Source organism: Nanorana parkeri, unplaced genomic scaffold (assembly GCF_000935625.1).
Source record: "Nanorana parkeri isolate BGI_ZX_2015 unplaced genomic scaffold, ASM93562v1 scaffold11, whole genome shotgun sequence".
Classification (NCBI taxonomy): domain Eukaryota; kingdom Metazoa; phylum Chordata; class Amphibia; order Anura; family Dicroglossidae; genus Nanorana; species Nanorana parkeri.
In genome coordinates, this window is record NW_017306279.1 from 3,243,433 (window position 1) to 3,268,687 (window position 25,255).

The following is a 25,255-nucleotide window of genomic DNA, read 5'->3' on the forward strand; positions in this document are numbered from 1 at the left end:
ATATATATATATATATAATATATTATATGTGTTATGCATTGTCTGCAACCACCTGTGCATAAGCTGTAATTCCTTTTTAAGAAGGTTTTGTTATCCCATAATTTGTAACTTTATAACAGACAGCAGCTAATTATTGTCTTAGGTCCTCAGCAGCTTGCCACTATAGACCTGTTTGCTTTAGTTGTCAAAAATGGTAAAACTATCAACACATAAATATTTAACTTGCTTGATAAACTGGCGTGTCCTTTTGCAGGGTACTGAAAGCTCAATCTGATCACAGGTCAAGGCATGAAGGTAACTGTTTTTTCTATTAAATTTGCATCCCTTGTGTTTTCTTTCTTTTACTTACGTCGTGATATACACTATGAGCTGACGGAATTCTTACTATTATGCATTTGTGGAATTAATATATCTAAATGTTTTGACACAGACGTTCATTCAGTTTAAGTTTCATGAGTTTTGTCTTTTGTTCTGGAAAATCAGTTTTCAATAAAGATTGTGTGCTTTTTACATCAAAACTAAACTCCTGTCGGGTATAAAATATATTAATGAATGCAGCTTTGTATTCATGAATACTTCATTAAATGTATTCAAATGCAAGCAGTGGAAATACCTGAATCTAATTTTGGTATCGGCCTCTTGCAATCCGTTGTAAAGCATGGTGGGAGAGAGGGAAGCAGCACAATGCTTGGGTGGTAAGGAGAAGCATGCTTATAGGGAGCAGAGTGACGCAGCTTATCAGTTTTCTGCTTCCTACTTACTCTGTGTAGTCACAGGCTAGGGGAGGGACAAAGTGTACTTACAGCGTATGATTAAAGAAAGATCCTGCAAGTACAGAGAGAGTACCTGTTGATCTACAAGAAATGCACTGAAGTCTTGGCTTGCAACATATAGCTTAGTGGTGTCAACCCTGGCCAGCTGTTGCTAAACTACTCATCCACTCGCTGCTCTCTATAGCATAAAGGCTAATCATTCTGTAGTCCAAGATAAAGATTAGGAGGGCTAAGTAGACTCTTTGAGATAACACGAAGTGTGCAGAGGACCCAGGATATCTCTGAATTTCTGGTAGGATCAACACGGTTTGCACCTATCAAAGAGATCTTACCAAATACTTGTAATGGTATATTTAAAGTCTGTTTGTAGAGCTTTGTAAAATTCAAAAGTGGATGGACAGAAGTAGAAATCCTGTGACAATTAAAATAACTTCCATATATGTATTTCATCTGTCATGTCTATTTTATCTGTGACTGGCTGTCACAGGAGGCTCGGCCTCTTGTGACAGCCAGTTGTTTGTAAATAACTGGACATAGCGTGCAGTTGTTTGTAAATAACTGGACATAGTAAGCTTGCTTACTTAGTTATAAATGAATGGGAAGTGATCTACATCACTTCTTGTTCATTCACGATTGCGGACATAGTAACTCATACTATATCCACAATGTATGAATGGACAGCAACACTCAGTATAGCGCCTTCTTGTTAATTCATAACCGAGGCTGCAGAAAAAGGGATTAAAAGAGAAATATCAGGGGTCTGTATAGACTCCTGATATTTCCCTAGAGCCCCCAGCAGTAAAGTAAAAAAGAAGAAAAATAAATGCAAATAAAAATAACATTTTTAAAAAGGTTAAAAAAAACAAACCCCATTTTTGGTTTCGGCCTGACCAATTTTTTTATTTTCGGTCTCAAAATTCAATTTCAGTGCATCCCCAGTTCTCATACTAATGAAAGAGTCTATTATTGTCTGTATTCCTTTGCTCCATACTGTGGGTCATTACCTGTATTCCTGAAACTCTACAACTCTGGAACTGAAAGACATTTTGCAACTGGTGCTTCAGTGCCTTAATCTTAGCCATTCAAAGCAGAATTTGTGACTGTTTATGTATTTCTTGTTTTTCACTCCTTAGTTACTCACTATTCAATGTGGCTCCTGGTTAGCTGGGCGCATTGTTGTTCTATGGTGAAATCTAGCCTTGCAGACAGCGATAATTTACAAGATTGGCTCAAAAAGTTAACTCTTCTTATTCCTGAGGTAAGATTTCAATATACATGGTGCACATCATTTTAGGTGAAACCTAGTTTGTGAAATTCAATAAAGCAATATAACTTTTTTTTTTTTTAAAAGACATTAAATGGGTCTTCTAAAAAAATATTTAGGTGTTAAAATGAATGTGGGTTTCTTGGGTTTATAAATAAAAAGTACTGTTTGTGAGACTATTGTATACCTCTGAGGGGGTCACCTCCTAACACAGCTCCCAGCTTAGAGCTGAACCCAGAATTATAACTTTCACATTTCATCTAGTAAAATCAGGATATGACAAACAGTATAAAAACTTTAATTCCCTGGCGTAACCATTGAGTACTGCTGCTGGCCCATGGACATGGACTTGTTTTGGCCCAAGACTTAAAGGACTTTTCATTATCTGCTTTTCCTAGGACTGGGAGCTATGGATAGGGCAGCACTCTGGGACACAACTAAATTATACATAATTGCTTGTGGACCTATTAAACTGAGTTTAAGCAATTATAGGCATTTTGTAACCGTAAAATAAAAGCAGGAATAAGCAAATCTGATTGAAAGAACATTTATAACATGGTTAAAGGTAACCTAGGTAGGAATTTGGGAGGTGCCATGGCTTACCTGTTTTTCAAGGGCTGTCACTCTTATCCTTCCATATTCCTATCATGACATGTTCCCTTTCCCTAAGTGGCACATTAGAACTTTCAGGAAAATAAAAAAATCACAAACTGACCATTGCCTTTTAAGCTGTTTAATATATGCGCAGTTTTAATTGAAGTGTAAAATGAAGTTCTGCTTTCTTTTGAAAGACGGCAGTTCGGCACGAATCTTGCAATGGTCTGTATAAGCTGTCCCTTTCTGGTCTGGATGGCGGAGACTCAATAAATCGATCATTCTTGCTTCTGGCTGCATCAACATTATTAAAGTTTCTTCCTGATGCTCAAGCACTAAAACCTATTCGGGTAAGTGGATATATTTTCAGTGTACCCGCTTTAGGTGCTGTTATCTTGCTTCATTTCTAGTACCTACTTCCCTGCAAGTGATACATAAATCATAAGTGTATTTCACCTCCCTCTAATATTGCTTATAACATCTTATGTTCTTCAGTTTGAAATTTCCTCTTTCATAACTACATTATTACTAGGGATGCACCGATACTGGTATTTCGGTATCGAGTACCGATATTTTGTTTTCGGTACTCGCCGATATCGAATACCGATACCGGAAGTCCTATTAAGGAAGCCAGGCGGTGTGCAAAGACTCTACACCCTGCTTCCAGATTAGCAGGGAAGCTGTCCCCATGCTTCTCGTCACTAGGTGACGAGAAAGCATGGAGCTGGCTTTCTGGCCAATCGGGAAGCCGGGCGCCGTGTAATGACGCGGTGCCTGGCTTCCTGATTGGCCAGGAAGCCGGCTCCATGCTCCCTCCTTACAAGTGCACATAAAAATAATTTATTACCCAATTTAGTAAAATATAAATGATGAGGTTGCACCATCATGTATCAAACATGTTAAGCTTCAAAATTGCTTGTACCTGTATAATGGCAAAAACAAAAATTCTCTATAAGCAACACTTGAAACGCTTTTACTGGTTATCAATTTAAAGGTGATTGTGGATGGCCCTAGAATTATTGCTCTCACTCTGGCATGCAGAGTGATACTCAATGTGTGGCATGTACGTTGTTTTAATACATGGGTGCACCTAATGCCCACTTGTGTTAGTACGTGGGAGACCATTATTTTATTTAACTTTTGTTTTTTAGAACTTGTTTTTTTGCCCTGCATTCCCCTGAAAAATAGCAGTGCGCTTCCTGACCAATGACTGTGCCTCAGCACTGCTGACCTTTTTATCCTACTAGCTGAATATCCGCATTGTGAGATCTAAGTTTGCACTGTTCATTGTCTCACGAGATTTGAAGTGAGCATTTGTGATGCGCTGCTCACTGTTCTCCTTGCTGGACTGAATTATGTTCCAAAGTACCTGCAGTGCAAGGATTTCCCTGCTTAGTTGGAACTAATCCTTTGCCCTCAATGCAGTGTCTATAGTACAAGTCCTCTTTCAGATTCACACACCACCTCTAAACTGACTGCTATGCTAGCTCATTGGTCAGAGACTCGGCAATGTGATTTATTGGCTAAAAAGCAGCCTAGAGTAGGAGAGACGACACAAAAAGATGCAGAGTTAAACTAGTAAATATAGGTTTGTCACCTAGCTCTGCAGTTGGGCAAAGGTTTGTGAATCACAAGACTGGCTGAATAGAATATAAAGAAACACTTTTGGATGACATTCTAAAACTATCTGTGTGGAATATCTTAATCATTTTGATGCAAGTGTTGATATTTAGTAATGCAATTTTTTGGTTTACTCCTTATCTTGTGAGCATTTGGTCGTTAGGAAACATTGTTACCCCTGCTATGATTTTTTTTCTTTTCTACTTACAGGTAGAGGACTATGAGGAAGAAACTATTCTACGACCTGGATGTAAAGAATATTTTTGGTTACTGTGTAAACTGATAGATAACATTCATGTCAAAGATGCCAGCCAGGTATAGTTGGAATAACATATTTAAAACACATGCACCAGGTAGATTTGTCTGAAGTGAATGTTTGGTCTGATTCACTGCTTTATACATATACTCCATAGTGTAGATCTGATATCTGTCTAACATTTCTGATTTTTTTTCCTTGGTACTAGATGTTAAGTGTTGTTTTTTCTTCCCTTTAATTAGACAACATTGCTTGATTTGGATGCGTTAGCAAGACATTTAGCCGACTGCATTCACAGGTATGACTGTTATTATAATTGCATGCGTAGCCACGTTTGTCTCACTTTTACAATAGCGGATGGTTGTTGCTGAAGTCAGATGCATTACTTTTATATTTCTCATTAATTCCAACACTATACTCCTGAATATTCCAGCATCCTTCTTTAAGTCTTCCACCTATCATTCAGGGCCTGTCACCATTAATGAGAACCTAAAGCCTTTAAAAAAACAGCCTACTTTACACCAAATGTCCTGAAGCTGGACCTAATGCTAAAAGCCCTGTAATACTTAAGTGTATCTAACCCCAAGAATAAAAATTTGATGTATTGCGTCTTACCAGTGTTGTGTGGTGACTGCATTAGTTTTCTTTTTTTCTAAGTACAATTTATGCAAATTCAGAAAAAAGCCTGTTGATCTTGATAAAAAAAATCCAGTATCTGTAACTTTCTGTATTCCAAATGAAATCTCAAACTAAGCTACCTTCTGTAAACCCCAAAACCCCTCCTCTCTATGCAGTGTAGATAAATAGAAAGGGTGGTGTTTGTAGCCTAAATCCGTAAATTAACCACTTGCTGACGGGGGTGTTTTATACCCCCTTCCTGACCAGGCCATTTTTCAGTATTCAGCGATGTGGTACTTTGACTGACATTTATTCCGTCATGCAACGCTGTACTGAAATACATTTTATAAAATTTTTGGGGGACAGATAGAGCTTTTTTTGGTGGCATTTAATCACCACTATTACTGTATAATGAAAAAAAGTACCAATAATTTTGAAAAAAACCTGTTCTCCCTACGTTATGTTATAAAACAGTTATTACCCTATTTTTTGGTAAAATATAAAAGACTGGGTCACGTCGGGTAAATGGACACCAAACATGTCAAGCTTTAAAATTGCGCACACCCGTTAAATCGCAAAAAACTACCATACTCAAAATTTACCATAGCCAACGCTTTAAAAGCTTTTACCGCTCATCAGTTTAGTGTTATCAGTGATTGATTGACCCTAGAATTATTGCTCTCATTCCGACGTTCGCTGCGATATGTACTGTATATGTACATGTGTACATAGGAAGCAAGTATGTACATGTGTACATAGGGAGCAATATGTACATGTGTACATAGGGAGCAAGCAAGCTCCCTATGTGATAGCCAATTTGCAGTGACGGGTCCTCTTTATGGAGACATCAGGGGTCTTAAGACCCCTAATGTCACCTAGGGACCCCCAGAGAAGCTGATGAAGCAGAGACCTGCTTCTCTCCGGTTTCTGTACCGGAGAGTGACGCTGAATGCAGGCAGTGATGTTCTACACATCACTTCCTGCATTCAGAAGAGCAGAAGAGATCAAACAGAGCTCATGTACTGAGCTCCATTTGATCTCTGGCCGCAGAGCTGCTGTGCTGGTCCCGGGCTCACACCGGGAACAGCGGAGCCCAGGATTGCCGGAAGCGACGGAGGGAGGGACACTACAGACGCCCGAACGCTTGTATGTAAACTGCCATCGCTGGCTGTTAACATTCAAAGCCGGTTTCCCGCCCGCCGCCTGGCGGCAGAACGGGATAGGACGTCTAAAGACGCCCACCCGCCCTCAAGAAGCCGCTGTCCGGCCGTTTAATTACAACGGCCGGACAGCAGGTAGTTAAAGGAAGTCTGTTATAAATATTTATATTATTATAATTTTTTTATATACATGTATTTTAGCCGAGAAATCCTGGACTACCAAGATGGTAATGTAGAAGATGATGGTATGACGGGGCTTACAACGGCCGGACAGCAGGTAGTTAAAGGAAGTCTGTTATAAATATTTATATTATTATAATTTTTTTATATACATGTATTTTAGCCGAGAAATCCTGGACTACCAAGATGGTAATGTAGAAGATGATGGTATGACGGGGCTTCTCAGACTTGCCACCAGTGTTATCAAACATAAGCCCCCTTTCAAATTTTCAAGGGAAGGGCAGGTATGGTTACTCATGTGTTTTTGTATCTAAATCTTTTCCCTTGCACATTTATCTTAAGTATAACAGGAACTTTGTTTTTCAGGAGTTCCTCAGAGATGTTTTCAATCTCCTTTTCATGCTACCCAGTCTTAAGGACAGACGGCAGCCAAAATGTAAATCTCATTCTTCCCGAGCTGCTGCATATGACCTTTTGGTGGAGATGGTGAAAGGTTCAGTGGAGAATTACAGGCTATTACACAACTGGGTTATGGCACAGCACATGCAGTGTAAGTGCCAGTCTGTTTCATCTTTTCAAGCTGTAATAAAGAATCTAGGAAAGGTAGATGCACTTGGTTTTACCAAAGACACGTTTCATTTTGGTGCTTTGGACCTGTGGTCACAGTGGTGCTTATTAGAATCTATATGGAATAGTTTGATTTGGCATTTATTTGGCACCCTAAAACATCACTGACAACATAAATTTGTGAACAACCAAGCCACAAAAGTTGGCGGAGTGGTAAGGGGTTGTCTTAATTTTGGATTAATGTCACCCAAAATATTTTAAACAGTATTAATCGTAAACATGGTCAGTATCTACATTAAGGCAATTAGTGATAGAAAATCTGTGTCCATTTGAAGATGGCACAGATCCAGTACATGTAACATGAAAGCTCGCAGTTGAGGCTTATCCTGACCCTCTTTGAGGTCTCCAGTCCAGAAAAGCTGATGGCAGACGCACAGGAAGAGTCTTCAGGAATATCAGTAGTCACAGCTCTTCCTCCTTTTCACTGTGCAGCAAGCCGTATTTGTTTACTGCTGTGGGGACTTCTAAGCACCACGTAGTACATCCCAGTCCTCCTTCCTATCTGGGAGTAGAATTATTGCCTTCAGTGCTTCTAGTACATCCAAGTCACTCTTAATATAACCCCGTAAACCTAATACAGCCTCCAAGAGACTTCTGCAATCCATGGCATTGTAAAGACAAAGCAGCTGGACTGGTAGTGGAATTGCTCAGCTATGGAAATAATTAGCATGTACACTTGGCATACAGGAAGCCAGCGGGCTTACCTAAGCAGTGCAGTTTATATTTAATCAGGTAACCCCTGCACGTGGTAAAGCTAAAGTAGATTGTGTAATGAGAACTTCTGTCAGGGATTTATTGCTATCTGTGTCTTTGCTGGCAAGATTCCCTTTAATAACCGAGCCAGTGGAAATGCTGTCGCTCTAGCTTGAATTGAGTAGAAATCTTCATTGTGCAGGCGGGCAGCAATAATATCTTGGCAGAGGTTTTAACCCTTACCTGCCCTTGATAAAAGCTTTGCCTGGAGTTCCACTTTCAAAGGGAATACATCATGAAACAAAATACCTATGTGAGAAGCTTCAAATAGAGGCTGTTGGGTTTCTTTTCTTGGCTGCATACTAGTTTTGCTTCATGGATTAGCTTTCTCACATCTTAAACTGCAGCTGTACTGCGTGGAAAGTTGTATACCAAAGCTAGCTGTAGTTCTTTTCTCCCCAGGGAATATTTGCACAGTGAGTTATTAAAAATGCTGCATTTTAGTTGAGGTTTTCAGCAACCATATAGGGATAAAAGGTACTAAGGTTAAAATCTAAATGTATATTTTACGTGCTTTCTAGGAAATGCAGTCACACATTGTTGCATATTTATGCTGCAACAGATTAGCCTCAGTGCTCTGTCGAATGATGTGCTTGATGAATGCATGTTGACAATGATTTCGGTAGAATAGTTGTTTTGGCCTGAAATCAAAATGTGTTATTTTGGTCAGTGTTTGTGTCTTAAGCTCACCACATATATTACCATTTGATTGTACAATCACTGTTGGATCTACCACAAAGAATGTAGTGCTAGAGTGTGACTGATTGTATACAGACCAGTTAGATAATTTAGGTAGGTCCTTTTTGTATACAGATCGATTGGATAATTCAAGTAGGTCCTTCATATTACAAAGGTTTGGAGGATCTAAAGTTGATTGCACAGCGATTGAATGGTCAGATAGGAATGTGTGTGGTGAGCCTTTAGGTAACAGCTGTCTGTCCACAATTTCTTATGATTGTTCATATTATACTGCAGCTTCTCATGCTCCTTACAAGTGGGACTACTGGCCACATGATGATGTGCGGGCTGAGTGCAGGTTTGTTGGACTCACAAATCTTGGAGCGACCTGTTATCTGGCATCTACCATTCAGCAGTTGTACATGATACCTGCGGCCAGGCAAGCCATCTTTACTGCTAAGGTATATGGATATAATATGTTTCTAGGTGGAATACAGAATTGTCAGTAAGCATCCCTAAACATGATTTAATGCAATAACAAACAGTGACTGGACCGTATTTTTATTAATAAGATAATTTGTGTGCTAAAATAATGATATATTAAAAGGGAAAAAATGTTTGCTGTACTAGAGTTTTTTTTTTTTGCACATTAAGCTTTACAGACTTGTTAAGCCCCCACCATTCTCTTTGGGAGAAGATCCCCTCCTGCTTCCTATTAGCAGTGCCCATGCAGTAGGCTGCAGTTAAAGACTGTTCTGCTTTGTATGAAATCAACTGTCCTGTCCAGCGCAAACCCCTCTGCAGGGCCGGTGCTAGGATTCTTGCCTACACAGGCAAGGTGCATTTTTGCGCGCCCCTCCCCGACCCCCCTGTAAAAACGGCATTTTGACAAGTACTTGTACTTGTCAAAATGCCCCGATGTTTGCGCTATGGTTTTTTTTCCCCACTTACCTTCGGCGCGGGAGAGCAGCGGCGAGTCAGCGCTGGTCCGGTCGGAGGAGCTCCAGGTGGGGTCCTAATTTAGCTGGCCGGCGACTGCCTGAGGTGCGCGCGTCGGGGGAAAAAAACAAAACGTAGTACAAGTACTTGTCAAAATGCCATGTTTCTTCTGCCCTCACCCTGCAGCGCCCTCAGGCGGCCGCCTGACTTGCCTTGCAGTAGCGCCGGGCCTGCCCCCCTGCGTTATTCAGGCCTTAGGTCAACATCCGCAGATTCTTGGGCAGTGAGAGTGAATCTTGAAGACTGCAGAATTCTATTTGTTTAAGGCGGGGGCTTATCGGGCCTTTACAGATAGACCGTGAACTACAGGCAGAGGGTTTTTTTTCTCTGCAGCTTCCTGCATAGGCGTCTGTACCGCCACTGCGGCTGCATAAGAAATCTAAGATATTGGAAAGTTTGTGCTTTGAGGCACCATATATTTATTTATAAATGTTTCAGGGAAACTTCAATTGGGTTTTAAGCTCAATAACCTAAAAAAAATATTTTTAAGTTGTACTTTATATTGACGAGATTACTGTTAACATTTACTTGCATTTGTCTTAATGTAGATTAATCTAAAGTATCAAATTGGTCGTCCAGCGCTTAAACAGATATTTCTAACTTCTCTTGCAGTATTCAGATGATATTAAACATAAAACCACCCTTCTAGAACTCCAGAAAATGTTTACTTATTTAATGGTAAGTCTCCTTGTTGCTCCAGTATTTTTATAAATTTGTCTTAAAATTCAAGCACTGTTGCTCTTACTTTTGGTGAACCGAGGTTACTTGTCCAGGACCTTGATACTAATATGGGCAGTATGAATACACAAAAGCCAGAACCTCTTCTGTGTATTTCAAGGGACTGTATTATGTAAATGTTGGTAGTTTATTAGTTTATTAGGAAAAAATTAGTTTATTAAGAAAAAATTACTGAAATTTGGGGGGGTGAAAAAGTTATTTTTTTTAACATTATTGGGAAACTATTATTACCCAATTTTTTGGTAAAATATAAAAAACGGGGTCACGTCGGGTAAATAGTCACCAAACATGTCGAGCCTTAAAATTGCGCAAAAAAATACCAAACCCAAAATAGGCCGTAGCCAACACTTTAGAAGCTTTTACCGCTCATCAGTTTAGTGTTATCAGTGATTAATGGCCCTAGAATTATTGCTCTAACTCCCGACATTCGCAACGATATGTGACATGTGTGGCGTAATAGGCGCAATCGTCATTTTCGCACTTATGCGCACCCAATGCATGCTTGCACGCATGTATGTATGGGTGGGGGCTTTAAAAAAACATTTTAATTCTTTTTCATGTGTGACTTTAATTTTTTATTTTTTTTTGCAACTTTAATTTTTTTTCCTAATTATAATTTTTTTTTTCTTCACTTAATGTTATTGTTATTACATAGGGGTCTAAGAAACCCCCCTATGTGATAGCAAAGATATGTGACAGGCCCACTTTATGGAGACATCAGGGGTCTCCAAGACCCCTAATGTCACCTAGGGACCCCCAAAGAGCACGATTGGCACGTTATACAAGCGATCCGCCGGCTCTATAGCTGGCGGATCGCTTGTATGTAAACCGGCATCGCTGCCTGTTTTTAATTTTGGCAGTTTCCCACCTCACGCGAGTGGGTGAGGCCCACAGGCCATCGAGTGGGTGAGGCCCACAGGCCATCTTTAGACGGCCACTCAGATCCAAGAAGCTCCCGGCCGTTTATTTTACAACGGCCGGCCTGGAGGCGGTTAACCATTATTGGCTACAGTCCTTATTTACCAGACTTTGGCTACTTGAACAAAATCTTTATGTAGAGAGCAGGCGACTGCTGGATTTGATCCACATTATATTGATTGTGTGGATCAGGTGACTGTTGCTTCTCATTTCGTATGTGATTTGTTTCTTGATGCTTGTTAAAACAGCAAAAAGTTTTCCTGGCACACTCGCAAGCTAGCATGTAAAAAAACTTGTCTCACCACTACCTCATCCAAAGAGGTTTGGATACACGTCTTCTGCAAAAAATGTGAAAGCCGCGCCGAGGCACCTCTTATAGTGCGGTCCTAACTCTAAACTATGAGAGTCTCCATCTTGGAGCACATGGGTCAGAAGATAAAATTGGGTGCAGGTATCCAAACCTCTGTTTTTAGCCCTAGTGGTGAGACAAGTTTTTTTACATGCTAGCTTGTGAGTCTGCCAGGAAATGTTTTTGCTGTTTTTACTCTTGATGCTTGTCTCGTGTGTCTGTCTGTCTGTCTTTTCTATTCAGATATGCAGAGATATCTGGTTTAAGTGCTGGTTGGCGGAACCCCAATACAAAAAGGGACTTTTGCATTTACTCTGCGTTAGAGGTCATCTTTTTGAAGCCATCTTGAAAATGAAAGAGAGGCTGATTAGTTGCTATGCACAGCTGCTCCAGATTTTGTCTGTCCCACTTTTGATAAATTCCCCCCTCTGACTCTCTAAGGGTCCCCACACACCTTACGATTATCGTACGATAATCGCGGGAAATCCCGCGATCGTACGATGATCGTAAGGTGTGTGGAAGCCGTGCGACCTCTACTACTGTAAGCAAGCACACACTGCCCGTTCGGCATTGCGGTCATCGGAAGCCCGCCCCTCAGGGGGCGTGGCTTGCGATCATCGCAAGTACGATCTGCCTATGCAACATAGGCAGATCGTACGTTTTTTTAAGTACCTTACAACCATCGCAAGACAGAAGTCTTGCGATGGTTGTAAGGTGTGTGCCCAGCCTAAGATGCTCTTTTTATACTCAATCATGTCACTGACCTGTTGCCAATGAGACTAATTTGTTGCAAAATGTTCTTCCAGCTCTTCCTTGTTAGTACCACTTACCTTGCCTATGTTTTGTTGCCCTGTCCCAACTTTTTTGAGACGTGTTGCTGCCATTCATTTCAAAATTATCCTATTTTTTTTTCTTAAAATGGTACATTTTGTCAGTTTCAACATAGGGTGTGTTTCCTGTTTTTATTGTGAATAAAATCTGGGATTATGAGATTTGCAAATCATTGCATTCTCTTTTGATGTAGATTTTACACAGCGTCAACTTTTTTGGAATTTGGATTGTATTTGTCTGGTGTTTATTCTGAAAGAGAAGAAAATTGTCTCCTTTTTATATATGGTGTTCATAAAAGCAGAACCACTTGATCTTGGATTTTGTGTGTTGCTGTACCATTTGAAGTGCTGTATGCATTGTGTTTACTGCAGGAAAGTGAATGTAAAGCTTATAACCCAAGGCCATTCTGTAAGACCTACACCATGGACAAGCAGCCACTCAACACGGGAGAACAGAAAGACATGACCGAGTTCTTCACAGACCTTATTACAAAGATTGAAGAAATGTCTCCTGAGCTGGTAAGTTCTCTTGTTTATCACTTGAGTTTATTGTAGTAAGATTTGTTTTTTTAACTATTCCTTTTCCTAATTTTTCAACAGAAAAACACAGTGAAGAGTTTATTTGGAGGGGTCATTACAAATAATGTTGTGTCTTTGGTAAGATTTCTTTCATTTTTTTTCTTTACATCTGTTATAGGAAGGGTGGGAGAATATACACGAATAACTGTATGAAATAAAGAAAAGAAAATTTGAGCCAAACAAACATTGCTTTAACGTTGTGTAACAGTGTTTTGCATCTAAATTAAAAAGAAAATGGTATGGGGAGCACATTTGCTATAATTTACAATGTCATTTTTACTTGCGCATTTTAGCCGCTTTACTCCATATTTTTTCTATTGTTTTAGAGATAGAAATTTGTAGATAAGCCACTATAGCAGTGGTTCTCAACCTCTGTAACCTCAGGACCCACATTTGTCCTTAATCATTAAAGTGACATTAAACCCTCAGATTTTTTTAACGTAACCAATAGTGTAATGTGTGCCTTACTGTAATCCATAGTTGTTTCCCTTCTCATTGCTGCTCTTCCTTTTAAATCCTTATCTCTTCTCATGCTGGGGGAGAACTTCCCTTTGCAGCTGAGTGCCTCTTCCTGTAGTGCTGGCTCAGGTTGTGAACCTGCACGCAGACACCATGTATCCATTCCAGAGACAAGGCAGTCTGCTGCAAAACAGAAGTTCTGCCCAGCATGAGAAGAGATACGGATTTAAAAGGAAGAGCAGCAAAGAGCAGGGAAACTACCATGGATTACAGTAAGGCACACATTACAGTATTGTTTTATGTTAACAAATCTGAGGGTTTAATGTCACTAAGTTGCGATCCAGGTTGCACAGCAATGGAATGTACAGCATTCCAGTACCAGGCGTTCGGGTGCAGGCAATTGGACTGTGATTGGAAGGTGCGCTTGGGGTGTCATTCAAATTAATGGCAACGCAACACACCTTCCACACCAGAACTTGCGGTAGGTGCGGTTGCGTAGTACAGTGCATTTATCGCACAGGACTGTTAGATTAACACACTGTACTAGTGAACGGACCCTCAAAATCACTGAGACACACACTCACAAACATTCTCGCAAGGCTATACACTCCAATAAAAATATTAAATATTTTTTTTTTACGAGAACTGGAGTGGACCCTCAGCTTGGGGTCCAGTGTGGGCTCCTGTGCTGTGACCGAGTTCCATTCATACGTGCATTATTTGTTCAGCTCCCTACCGCACCTTGTAGTGGTGACGGGAGCCAGAATGTGATGTCAGTCCACTCCAAGCACCTTTGCAGGGCACATGTGGGAGCTGTATGCAATGCATGTATGGATGGAGATCCCTTATGGCCATACTTCCAGCACACCCACGCCAGGCAGCATATTCTGAATGGCTGTTCATCGCGAGAACCGACCGTGCTGCGCTAGGGGCAGGCTGAGAAGTGTCTCATCTAGAAAAGTGTAAGGCATATGGCGACCCACCAGTTGAGAACCAAGGCACTAGAGAGAGCTCCTAGAAGTTTATTGCAAACACTTGCCTCTAACTTGCTGATTACATTTACACAATGCTCTTTTTTTTCTTACATGTTTGTCCAAATAAAACATTGAAAATGTGTTCTAACCAAGGAAGAATTGTTCTTTGATCTTTTCTATTTAATATATCTGGAAATAATGCTCACTTACTAAGTCATTCTGTAGATTGCAACTTTGGTAAAAATATTTTCTCTTTGCATACATATATTGGCTTTATTATATAGATTGATGTTAATGCGTGTGCTGGTGTATTTGCTTATTGTGCCATTTTCCTGCAGGATTGTGAACATGTAAGCCAGACAGCTGAAGAATTTTATACAGTGAGATGTCAGGTGGCTGATATGAAAAACATCTATGTAAGTATCACATTAGTAAATGCAGCCACCTTGTGGGTGGTGTTCTGTTACACTTTGTAAGCCTGCTATTCTAACACTTGTTCTAACTAGCTCTACATAGCAGACTAGATGATTCTTATGTAGAAATAGTCTGTTCCAAGTCCCCATACATAGATACACGTTAAGCAGAGCAAGTAAAATGATCTAAATTGCAGCAATTTTAAAGGAGAACTATGAGGTGAGTGCTTTTCACTCACCTCATAGTTCTAGCCGACCTGTGACAATGAGACTGTCACAGGTCGGCTCAGTAGATCGGGAGGTGAGCGAACACATACCGGCGTTCGCTCACCTCTCGATCCTGTCACGGCTCTCTGCCGTGACAGGGGAGGGGCTGGATTCCCCCCTCTCCGATCTGCCAGCGCTGACTGGCGGAACGGACGGGGGAGGGGGCGGGTATAGCTGGCTCTGCCTCTAGATAGGCAGAGCCAGCTGTCAGTCACGCAGCTGGGCGGATCCTGGCACAATTGTCGGGATCCGCTTCAGCTGCGGCGTCTCAGTATACCGTGAGCTACAGCTCGCGGTATACTGAGCCTAGGGTGACGGGAGGACGCTAGTTTGTGTCCTCCCGTTACCCTAAGGAGAACTTTATGGAGCTTTAATCTTGTAATTCTCCTTTCTGTTCCCCAGCCAAATACATGTTTCAGCTTTGGGGTTCCACCTGTATATGCCATCATAATTCAATATTGTCATATGACAGTGGACAACAGTGGTTTTCATTAGGAACCATTGTATCTCTGTGATTGAGTAGTCTGTTCATCAAATTCTGTAAGAATATCACTGTTTATGTGGGTCTGGGATAGAGTGGCGAAATATGATTACTGTGAGCTGGGAAACAGAGCAGGGGAAAAGTATATTCATGGATAAATGGGAAGAGTACAAGGGATGCCTCATGCCAATTAGCACAGTCATTTAAACAACACACAGTAATGGATTGTTAAGGCACGCTCAAAAAACGGCTTCATAGAAAAATATCAGTTTTGATTAGACAAAACCAGTGAGTCACTCAAAAGATATAAAACCATGTAAAAGTCATTTAGTTCCTATGAATTACTCCCTTGCTCTTCGTGTTCCCCCAACTCAATACACCCGTCCAATTAACTTGCGCAATTTCATGATACATATACTTTCAACCATTTTTAAGCTTAATTGTGGGTGTACGGAGGGATTTCTCTCATGCCGCTTCTTCGGGAGAAGAATGAGGCAGGGCTGGAAGTATATAGAAACATATATAAATCATTATTTCATCTTATGTTTTCTTATACATTTTTGTAGCAAGCCATATTTCATCTTTCTTGAATAAAAATTCCTGGAGCCAACCTCTTAGGGGTATAACAGAAACCTAGCTGCATGGGCGGACGCCAAGACATTGATATGCGGCTTCTCGTACATCCGCCTCTATTGAAGCATATATAATTAAAGGATCTACAAAAGCATTTATGAGGGATGGTCCCAACTAATAGAGCTTCATGTCTCCAAATGATAACCACCAGAGGGCAGAATTTCTTTTTCACTATTAACAGATAAGTGGCCATCAACATATGTGTAATAACTTATCCCGGGGGAAACTAGAAATGAAGAAGTATCAGAAACATATACACGCTATAAGTGCATTTCTTGTTTGTTTGAATGCATCCATTCAGCCTGCAGAAATGGATTAATTTGACCTAGTTAGTTGAAAAGGACAAACTTTTAGAGCAGTTTGTCTATAAATGCTGAAGTTTTAGCAGTTTGCTGGTCTGGAAGATTCAGGTGTATGTCAAAACAATGTCAAGGAGAAAGACATACATCTTAGAGAAGTAATTGTTGTTGCCCATCAGTCTGGGAAGGGTTAAAAGGCCATTTCCAAATGATTTCCATCATTCTTCGGTGTGGAAGGTTGTTCACCTGGAAAACATTTAGGTCAGTTGCCAATCTTCCAAGGAGTGGACGTTTTGGCAAATTCACCCCAAGGTCAGAAGTTGCAAAAGTTTTAGTCAGGTGTAAAAAAATGCTATAAAGTAAGAATGCTTTCAAAAATATATACTTTTATTTATTTTTATCAATTTACAAAATGCAGTGTGAGTGAACAGAAGAAAATCTAAATCAAATCAATATTTGGTGTGACTTGTCTCTGAAACAGAAATATTGGGGAAATCTTCCAATGGGACACTAATTGTTGTGGCATTATACTTCCGTCGCTTTGAAGAGATTTCCTGTCTCTTCCTTTTGTACATATAGAGCAGGAAGTGAAGGAAAATGTCCGTAGTGGTGCTTTAGACAAAACATAATGGGGGGAATTTATCAAAACTAGAGCATACAGAATGTAGAGCAGTTTCCCATGGCAACCAATCAGCATCTCCAGTTTGCTCAGCTAAGATTTGAAAATGAGACATAGAAGCTGATTGGTTGCAGTGCATATCTGCTCCAGATTTCGTCTGCTCCAGTTTTGATAAATTCCCTTCTATGTGCTTGCTTCATTTTGCAATAGTGTACATTATCTAAATAGTTTTTCTCTTCTCTTTTTTATTTAGGAGTCACTGGATGAAGTCACCATCAAGGACACATTGGAAGGTGACAATATGTATACATGCTCCCAATGTGGGAAGAAGGTGCGAGCGGAGAAAAGGTCTGTGTGAAAAAAATATTCTTTCCAGATTTTGTAACAAAATATCTTGACCTTTAAAACAGTTGTGAGATGTGCGAAGCAAAGGCACTTTAACTGTTTCCTTATGCAATTCCAGTCAAGAGTGTGGCATGTCAAGTGTGCTTGACTATGTGCTGTTGCTATCTGGAAGAGCCCTTCATTATATGTTCCAATTTCTAATGGAATACAAAAAAATGTGACTAGGCCGCCAAGCATTTTCCAGAATAAGTAATAGGACCCTGGTGCCCAATCTGCGGCCCTTTGGTGTTTGAAGGGCTGCTCTCGTGCCACAGCAGTCAGTAGTGGGACTGCTGATTTGTAAAGGGGTCTTTAATAAAAGTCATATTTAGTACATTCATGTAACACGTTCCCGATGACTGACTGCCTCCTACTGCACAACTTCAGCCACCAACCACACTTGTAGAACAGTCTTTGCCCTTTTAATATTTTAGGTTCTCGGTCTTTGACAGTTCTCTGTAACATTACATATAATAATTTATGCAGCCCTTTGAAGATGCCAGGGCTACATTTGAGGTCATCTATGCCTTGTAAGTTGACAACAACTACAATATGCATATTATAATATTCGTCATCAACCTTTTGTAACTGACAATATTAATTTAACACTGCTTAGGTAAAAAGTGGCATGGGGTCCCCAAATAACCGTGAAAGAATGAATACATTCAGACCTCTGTTTTGACACTCCTGCTCAGCTGTCATAGCTGAGCAGGTCTGAGCCAGATAAAACCCAACGTCCATTGGATTCTGCTCTATTCTGCACAATGTCAGCTTGTTCTATGACTCAAGTTTTTGAGTTGTTTTGTTAGACTGCATTCATTTTATTTACAGTGCAAGAAAAATAGGTAAAATGTTTCTTTTTGAAAGCCCATCCTGGTGTTTATGGGTCTTTTATTTATTTTTCTTTTCTACCCCATATTTGCAATTCTTTATAACTACATTATTATATGTTAATGGTGTCACCTCTCTCTGTCCTTTTTAGGGCTTGTTTTAAGAAATTGCCAAGGATATTAAGCTTTAATACGATGCGGTACACTTTTAACATGGTCACCATGATGAAGGAAAAGGTCAACACGCACTTTTCTTTTCCTCTGCGACTGGATATGACACCCTACACAGAAGATTTTTTAATGGGAAAAAATGAAAGGATAGAAGGTATTGTGCGATAATCTGATCCTTGAATGTCTGGTATTGACACTTTCAGGCTGGCCTTAAAGTATATCTAAAGTCAGAACTTTTTTTTAGTTTTCAATAGGGTATGGAATGGTCAGAAACCCTTCCTGTCTGTTTCATTAGGGCTATTTCCCTTCATCACCTGTCCTAGAGACACAACAGGAGATGAAATCTCTCTGAAGGGAGAAGAAATCTCTGCTTACCTGATTTTTCACCAAAACGGCTATTCCAATTGAAATATTTGCTCTTACCTCATGTTCCAGTGACAACTGAAAAATTTTGGATTTCCTATCACTTTCTGTCCCAGTGATAACAAACACCAGGACAAATACAGAGAGTAAATCTTACTAGAGGTACCAAGACAGCATAAAAAAACCTGACGTGTACGAAACCTTCCCTACTCTATCAAGTGGATTTATATACACTTTAAGGTGTTTCTAGGGGTTCATTTATGAACATGGAGCAAAAGCTGCTTATGATAGCAACAAGTCAAATTCTTCACCTTCAGCTCAAATCTGATGCTTGGTTGCTATTGACAGCGGCTCCACATTTGACCTCATTTTCATAAATCAGCTTAGTGTGAGCATATTTGTGCATTGCGGTGTAGCACCACGATAGCAGCCAAGGGCTTTCATACTTTAGAAGAGCATTGCAGATGTCCTGATTTGCAAAGCTTTATGCTTTACCTCTGTAGTGAAAGTCTCAACCCACCGTTTCTGCACTGTTCATACATAACCTGTTTTTTTGTTTTGTTTGCAAGTAATAATGGTCACACACACATCCACAATGCCTTTGCTTAGAAATGTTTTTGTAAAGTAAATGCTGTGTGATGGAATGGCAACGGGCATTTTGATACATTAGATATAGACACTGTGTGTTAATAGCATATATTGTCTCCCTTGTAATACACCAGCACATAAATCTGTGTAACGCCTTCTATAGTGGCCCATGGTGGTGATCTTTGGCATGTAGTGCACTAGTTCTTAATATACTCTCTTAAGCTTAGAAAGCCACCCTCTAAACTGTATCCTTTTACACAGGTATAGTAGTTATCTTTTTTTTATATTTTCTTTTTTTTTTAGGTTTCAAAGAGGAAGCGGAGGATGTCAAAGAGACTGAGAGCTATGAGTACGACTTAATAGGGGTCACTGTTCATACCGGTACCGCTGATGGTGGACATTACTACAGCTTCATCAGGGACATTGTGAATCCCCATGGATATAAAAATAATAAATGGTATGTTCTGGCTTTTTGTATACACATAGGCCCTTATGTGGCATTCACCTATGTGGTGGCATGTAAAAAACTGTGTGAAAACGTATTGTAGATCTTATTATTGGAACAGTATTGTGTTTAGGACGATTAACATAGGTTTATATCCTGTGACATCTGATCTAGCTTCTCCTCTTAGATTTCACTACATTTCCTGTCTAGCAGTAGCTGATTAAATGGGCCCAGGGACCATCCTGCTAGTCTGATTGGGTGAAGCCTTTCCATTAATAAATTCCCTGAGCCTCTGGTCATTTTTGAAGAAGAGACCAGAGCTTTTTGAAGTTACTTTTTCTTCTTCCAGAGTAAGAATATAAAGCTGGACCACATTTTGAGTGGTGTGCCCAGTCCCGGAGACCTTCTTACAACCAGTCTTACAAAAAGATATTGCTAAGATAAGTGAGTCCAAAGAAGGGCAACAAAAATTGTAAAAGGTCTAAATGATAACACATCAAGAGTCAGAAAGAGCTAAATGTGTTCTGGGAAAATGTGTGAAACCTTTAAATATATTAAGAGCGAATAAGATTCAAGAGGTCAGTATTTTCAATGTGAAGCTAAGATCAAGAACACGGCTGTACCTCCAATTATTGGGAGGAAAGTTCATAAACAACCTTTTAACCAAAAAAGTAGTTGATGCTTGCAGCAGACTTCTAGCAGAGGTAATGAGTCCATCAACAGTTAATACATTTAAACATGCTTGTGATGAACATAAATTTATAGATGACTAAAAAAGGTGGGTGACAGACTTGGTGGGCCACTTGGCCTTTTTCTGTCTCCAATTCATAGAAACATAGAAGAATGATGTGAAATGTTGGCTACACAAGAAACTGGACTTTTAGTGGCAGGTATTTCTGTAAGTCTATTTGTAAGCTATAACCATATGTTACACTTCATATCAGGTTATACATACAGGTGAAACTCGAATAATTAGAATATCGTGCAAAAGTAATTGCAGTAAGTGCTGCAAAAGGGGCCCAAACCAAGTACTGAGTACATAAGCATGCTTGTACTTTTCAGAGGTCCGATATTGTTCTATGTACAATCCTTGTTTTATTGATTGCATGTAATAATCTACTTTTTTGAGGTTGTGGATTTGGGGTTCTTGGGGTTTTCATGAGCTGTAAGCCATAATCATCACAATTATGACAAATCACGGCTTGAACGATCTTGCTTTGCATGTAATGAGTCTATCTCATATATATTCGTTTCACCTTTTAAGTTGCATTAGTGAAATAAATTAACTTTGCACGATATTCTAATTATTCGAGTTTCACCTGTAATATAGAATTTACAATCAGATTAGGGAGAGAATGCTACCTTTGGTCATGGGCTTCTAAAACATGAGGGACTCCCACTGAAGTTCTCGACATGGCATACTGTATATAAGATGCTTGAAGGAGATGCAGTTACACCAGCCACTTAAAACTATAATATCGGTTTTTGGAAGTGACATATCATTTTATGCTTCTAGAAGAGGCATAATCCTAACTATGTCCAATGACTGACCAATTGATAGGAATCACTGGATCATGTTGGGTCATAGAGTTGCTTAATTCCCATTCAGTTTTGAAGGCAACCTACCCCTCTACCCTAAGTCTGATGTTACAGAGCAGGAGGCAGGTTCGATTTTTGGCAGAGAGTTGTTTGACTGGAGTCATAGTGTGGCTTTATTTTTAAATAATATTCTTATACTTTATATGACTGCGCTGATAACTTATTCTGTTTCTCAGGTATCTTTTCAATGATGCTGAAGTGAAGCCATTTGATTCAGCTCAGCTTGCTTCTGAATGTTTTGGGGGTGAAATGACAGTAAGTTAATTCAATATTTGCAAAGTAGCATTATATCTTGGTGTAGTAACACAGCAAGCATCATTTTAGAATTAGGGAAACCATGAAAGATGATTGTTTGCTATTACCTTTAAAAAAAAAAAAATCTGCACAGAGAGAAATAATGTAGGCTGCTGTCACTGACCTCCTGAAAATGCTAGTAGAATGGCTGTTGTGTTTATCTAGTACTTTGATGTGGCTAAAGTATAAAGGTGAAGAGCTCTGATTTCACTGGCTCTTTATTTGTTCTAGATCAAAGATTTATAAAGTATTGACACCTGAGTCAGTCGGGCAGCTAGCATTTTCAAGAGGTCAGGATCCTATACTTAAATGTATCCACAGTCACTGAATCTTACAAGTTTCTGAAGAAATTACCTGACCACGAGAACAATCTCTGTACATTGACTCCTATGCGTATGCATGTAATCTGATGCAAAGTTTACTTCTGTATTCAGAAAAAACAAACAGTTTTACAATTGCTCACCTTGTGTGAAGAAATGGCCGTTTTCTCTGACTCAGAACAAGCATGCAGCAAGTAAAGACAAAGGGGGGACTTTATCAAACAAATTAGCAACACAGAAGCAAATCATGCTGCCTCTCACTTGTATTTGTACAGATTTTCACTCAAGCGGCAAGCTTATAATTTATGTCACAGAATCTGTCACTGCTCCTGTTTAGCATTGCCTTGCTGTGTGACAGAATTAATAGATATTCCCTAGATAATTTAGAACTATGCCCTGAGATTGGCACTGAAAATGTATTGAGCCTGTTGGATCAGCATGACATCTATGCGAAGGTTCTCATTCATCCAGGTCATGGTATATCTGTAAAAAGTCAAGGCAACTGGACTTGCTGTATTTTTCTTGAAGACGTTTCATTGGTCATCCAACCAGCTTTCTCAATTCAGATTGACCTGTATAAAAAATATCTAGGAATAAATATGGTGAATGTTGCTCCAATTCACACCTGTTAGTCACAACCAGGTGTGTATCGCATTTGCATAATGGGAGTCTAGGAGGTGTTATTAACCTGCCCAGAGAGAGGTATTTAAAATCTCTCTCTTGGCAGGTTAATAAAACCTCCTAGAATCCAACTCCCTCTCTGTGTGTTAACACCTCTGCTTTTATTACACAGAGAGGGATTTACTATTTGCTGTAGCAAACAAAATCTGAAGCAGTTGTGCATGGCAACCAATCAGCTTCTAGCTTACATTCCCAAAGCTTAACTAAACAAGTTGAAGGCAGAAGCTGATTACAGTGGTTACAGTGCACAGCTGCTCCAAATTATATCTGCTCCAGTTTTAGCAAGTTCCGCCAATAGTATTTTTAAGGAGTGCTAGCCATGTCTCTGTCTCTATGCAAAACCAAACAGTTTGAGCTTTAGACACTTTGTTATCATGTATGGCAGTACGGCAAGTGTTAGGCAGTTATCTAAGTGAAAGTCTTGTAAGTCATTTCGACTATCAACCGGTCTTATAAGTTGTTGTTTTTTTTTCCTCCCCTCAGACAAAAACCTATGACTCTGTAACTGACAAGTTTATGGACTTCTCTTTTGAAAAGGTATGTTCATAAAAACCATAAACAGTAAATACAGTGAAATGAGGTCTAAAATAATTGGAACTGGTGACATGGAATCTTCTTGTCCCCATAGACTCATAGCGCTTACATGCTGTTTTATAAACGTGTGGAGACAGAGGAGGAAACCAGCAAGGAGGTGAAGTTTGATGTCTCTTCAGAGCTCCTAGAGGTATATATTTCATATATTGTAGAAACTGCAAAACTTTATACCAGTGAGTTCAAGCAACATGAGCCTAGATGTTTGCATGCATTATATATATATTGTGACATAATGAAAGGGGAAATCATTGAGGGGCAATATATTCCCCTCGGTTTCTTTCATTATCGGGAAACCGAGCTCGAGTCCAGACCTGGTTTTCCGGATCACTTTGGGTCTGTGTGATCCAGATCGGGTTTTGTCTTTCACTTGTGATTGTCCAGATGAGATAAAAGGGGAGGGCAGGAGCAAGATCGGTGCTTATTTTTTGTGAGGTGGCTGGGAGTAGCTCACCACCTGTTAAGGTGCCCACACACCTTGCGATAATCGTACGATAATCGTGGGAAATCCCACGATCGTACGATTATCGCAAGGTGTGTGGGAGGCGTGCGGCCTCTGCTACTCTAAGGTCGCGCGATTTTTATCTTGGGAACATGTTCGAAAACCCGCCGAGAATCATACGATTGTCGGCGGGTGTGTGGCGTGTTCGTAAGATAAATGCCGCACGGGCCGGTGTGCGTAAGCGCACTGCCAGTACTGCATTGCGGTCATAGGAAGCCACCTCCACCACCTTATCTGGAACCTAAGCTGTCCGTACATATGCACAGATTACAGATTACCTGCAGAGTAAAGCTGTTTAAGACCTCCACTACCAGTAATCGGCCAATGTATGATGCCACTTTTAATTCCAAATGTTCCAATTTATGGCCTACATTCTCTATTTTTGATTTTACTTAGTTCATTTCTTAGACCACAGTTTTCTACAAATTCAAAAAGTCAAGTTATTCTTTCTAAACAAACATGTCATTATTCTCCTCTTCTAGTCAGTGATTTGTGTCCAGTTTTGTGGGCTTCCACTGCAGGCTCACTTTGCTTGTTAGCCTGTAGTGTATACTTGCCATGTCCTACTTTTCATTTGATTGTGGCATACATAGGCAGGAGACTAAAGCTGGCCATACACTGCAAATTTTGGCTGGTTCTTGAAGAGCTGGCCGAAATTCACACAGTGGGTGCCACTGTTGGCAGTTCGGCATCAGTTGACCAAAGGAGCCAGTTGAAAAAAATCTTCACGTGAAACAGCAGCCAATGAGCTGCCAGCTCTGTTCAGGCGTTCTGATGGCAGCCGCTGTCAGAATACAATGAAGACAGCGGAGGATTCCACAATCAACGCTTGTAAGCATTGGTGGAGGAATCTGTTATATTGCCTTTGATCAGTCCGCAGTTTGCTTTAGCCAAAAACTAAATTGGCACTAGACCTGGAAAATGGCTGTGTAAAAAAAGGAGTATTATAATATGTTCATTCCAAGCACTATAGCTCAAGTTCCCCTTTAAAAATATTAAGACCCAGCCCTACATCTCTATATTTTGGTATGTTTTCCTGATCTGTGCTAAAATTCTTAGTAGTTGTGCCTTTCCCTCTTGTTTTAACTGAGTGCCAGCAATAGATGTAGGTAACATCATTTTGGTAGTAGGGTCTTGTACCATGTAAGCCATTAATGAATGTAGAAAGATTGGAGTTTTGTGATAACCCTTTGCTGGTCAACTTAAATTGTTAAAGATGCTCATAAGGATGTTACTTAAAGTACATTCTTTCTGCATAACATCTTCGACAAATCCTTAGTGCTTTCATTTAAATAAACAAATTTGTTACACCAGTGTTGTGTAAACTTTGTTCACAGTGGATCTGGCACGACAACATGCAATTTCTACAGGACAAAAACATTTTTGAACACACATATTTTGGGTAA

The 25,255-nt window shown here is 39.9% G+C and overlaps 1 protein-coding gene across 1 annotated transcript in view; it reads left to right on the forward strand.

The window, feature by feature from the left end:
• USP34 (ubiquitin specific peptidase 34) overlaps positions 1-25,255 on the forward strand; it is a 135,972-nt gene that overhangs the window by 70,251 nt on the left and 40,466 nt on the right. Inside the window, exons 35-53 of the mRNA XM_018555855.1 lie at positions 254-294; positions 1,907-2,031; positions 2,829-2,981; positions 4,462-4,566; positions 4,750-4,805; positions 6,629-6,749; positions 6,832-7,015; positions 8,821-8,984; positions 10,135-10,200; positions 12,730-12,876; positions 12,958-13,014; positions 14,708-14,785; positions 17,335-17,429; positions 18,448-18,620; positions 19,721-19,874; positions 21,638-21,716; positions 23,240-23,293; positions 23,385-23,480; positions 25,187-25,251. Coding sequence (XP_018411357.1) covers positions 254-294; positions 1,907-2,031; positions 2,829-2,981; positions 4,462-4,566; positions 4,750-4,805; positions 6,629-6,749; positions 6,832-7,015; positions 8,821-8,984; positions 10,135-10,200; positions 12,730-12,876; positions 12,958-13,014; positions 14,708-14,785; positions 17,335-17,429; positions 18,448-18,620; positions 19,721-19,874; positions 21,638-21,716; positions 23,240-23,293; positions 23,385-23,480; positions 25,187-25,251 — 2,013 coding nt within the window. The remainder of the gene's footprint in view (positions 1-253; positions 295-1,906; positions 2,032-2,828; positions 2,982-4,461; positions 4,567-4,749; positions 4,806-6,628; positions 6,750-6,831; positions 7,016-8,820; positions 8,985-10,134; positions 10,201-12,729; positions 12,877-12,957; positions 13,015-14,707; positions 14,786-17,334; positions 17,430-18,447; positions 18,621-19,720; positions 19,875-21,637; positions 21,717-23,239; positions 23,294-23,384; positions 23,481-25,186; positions 25,252-25,255) is intronic.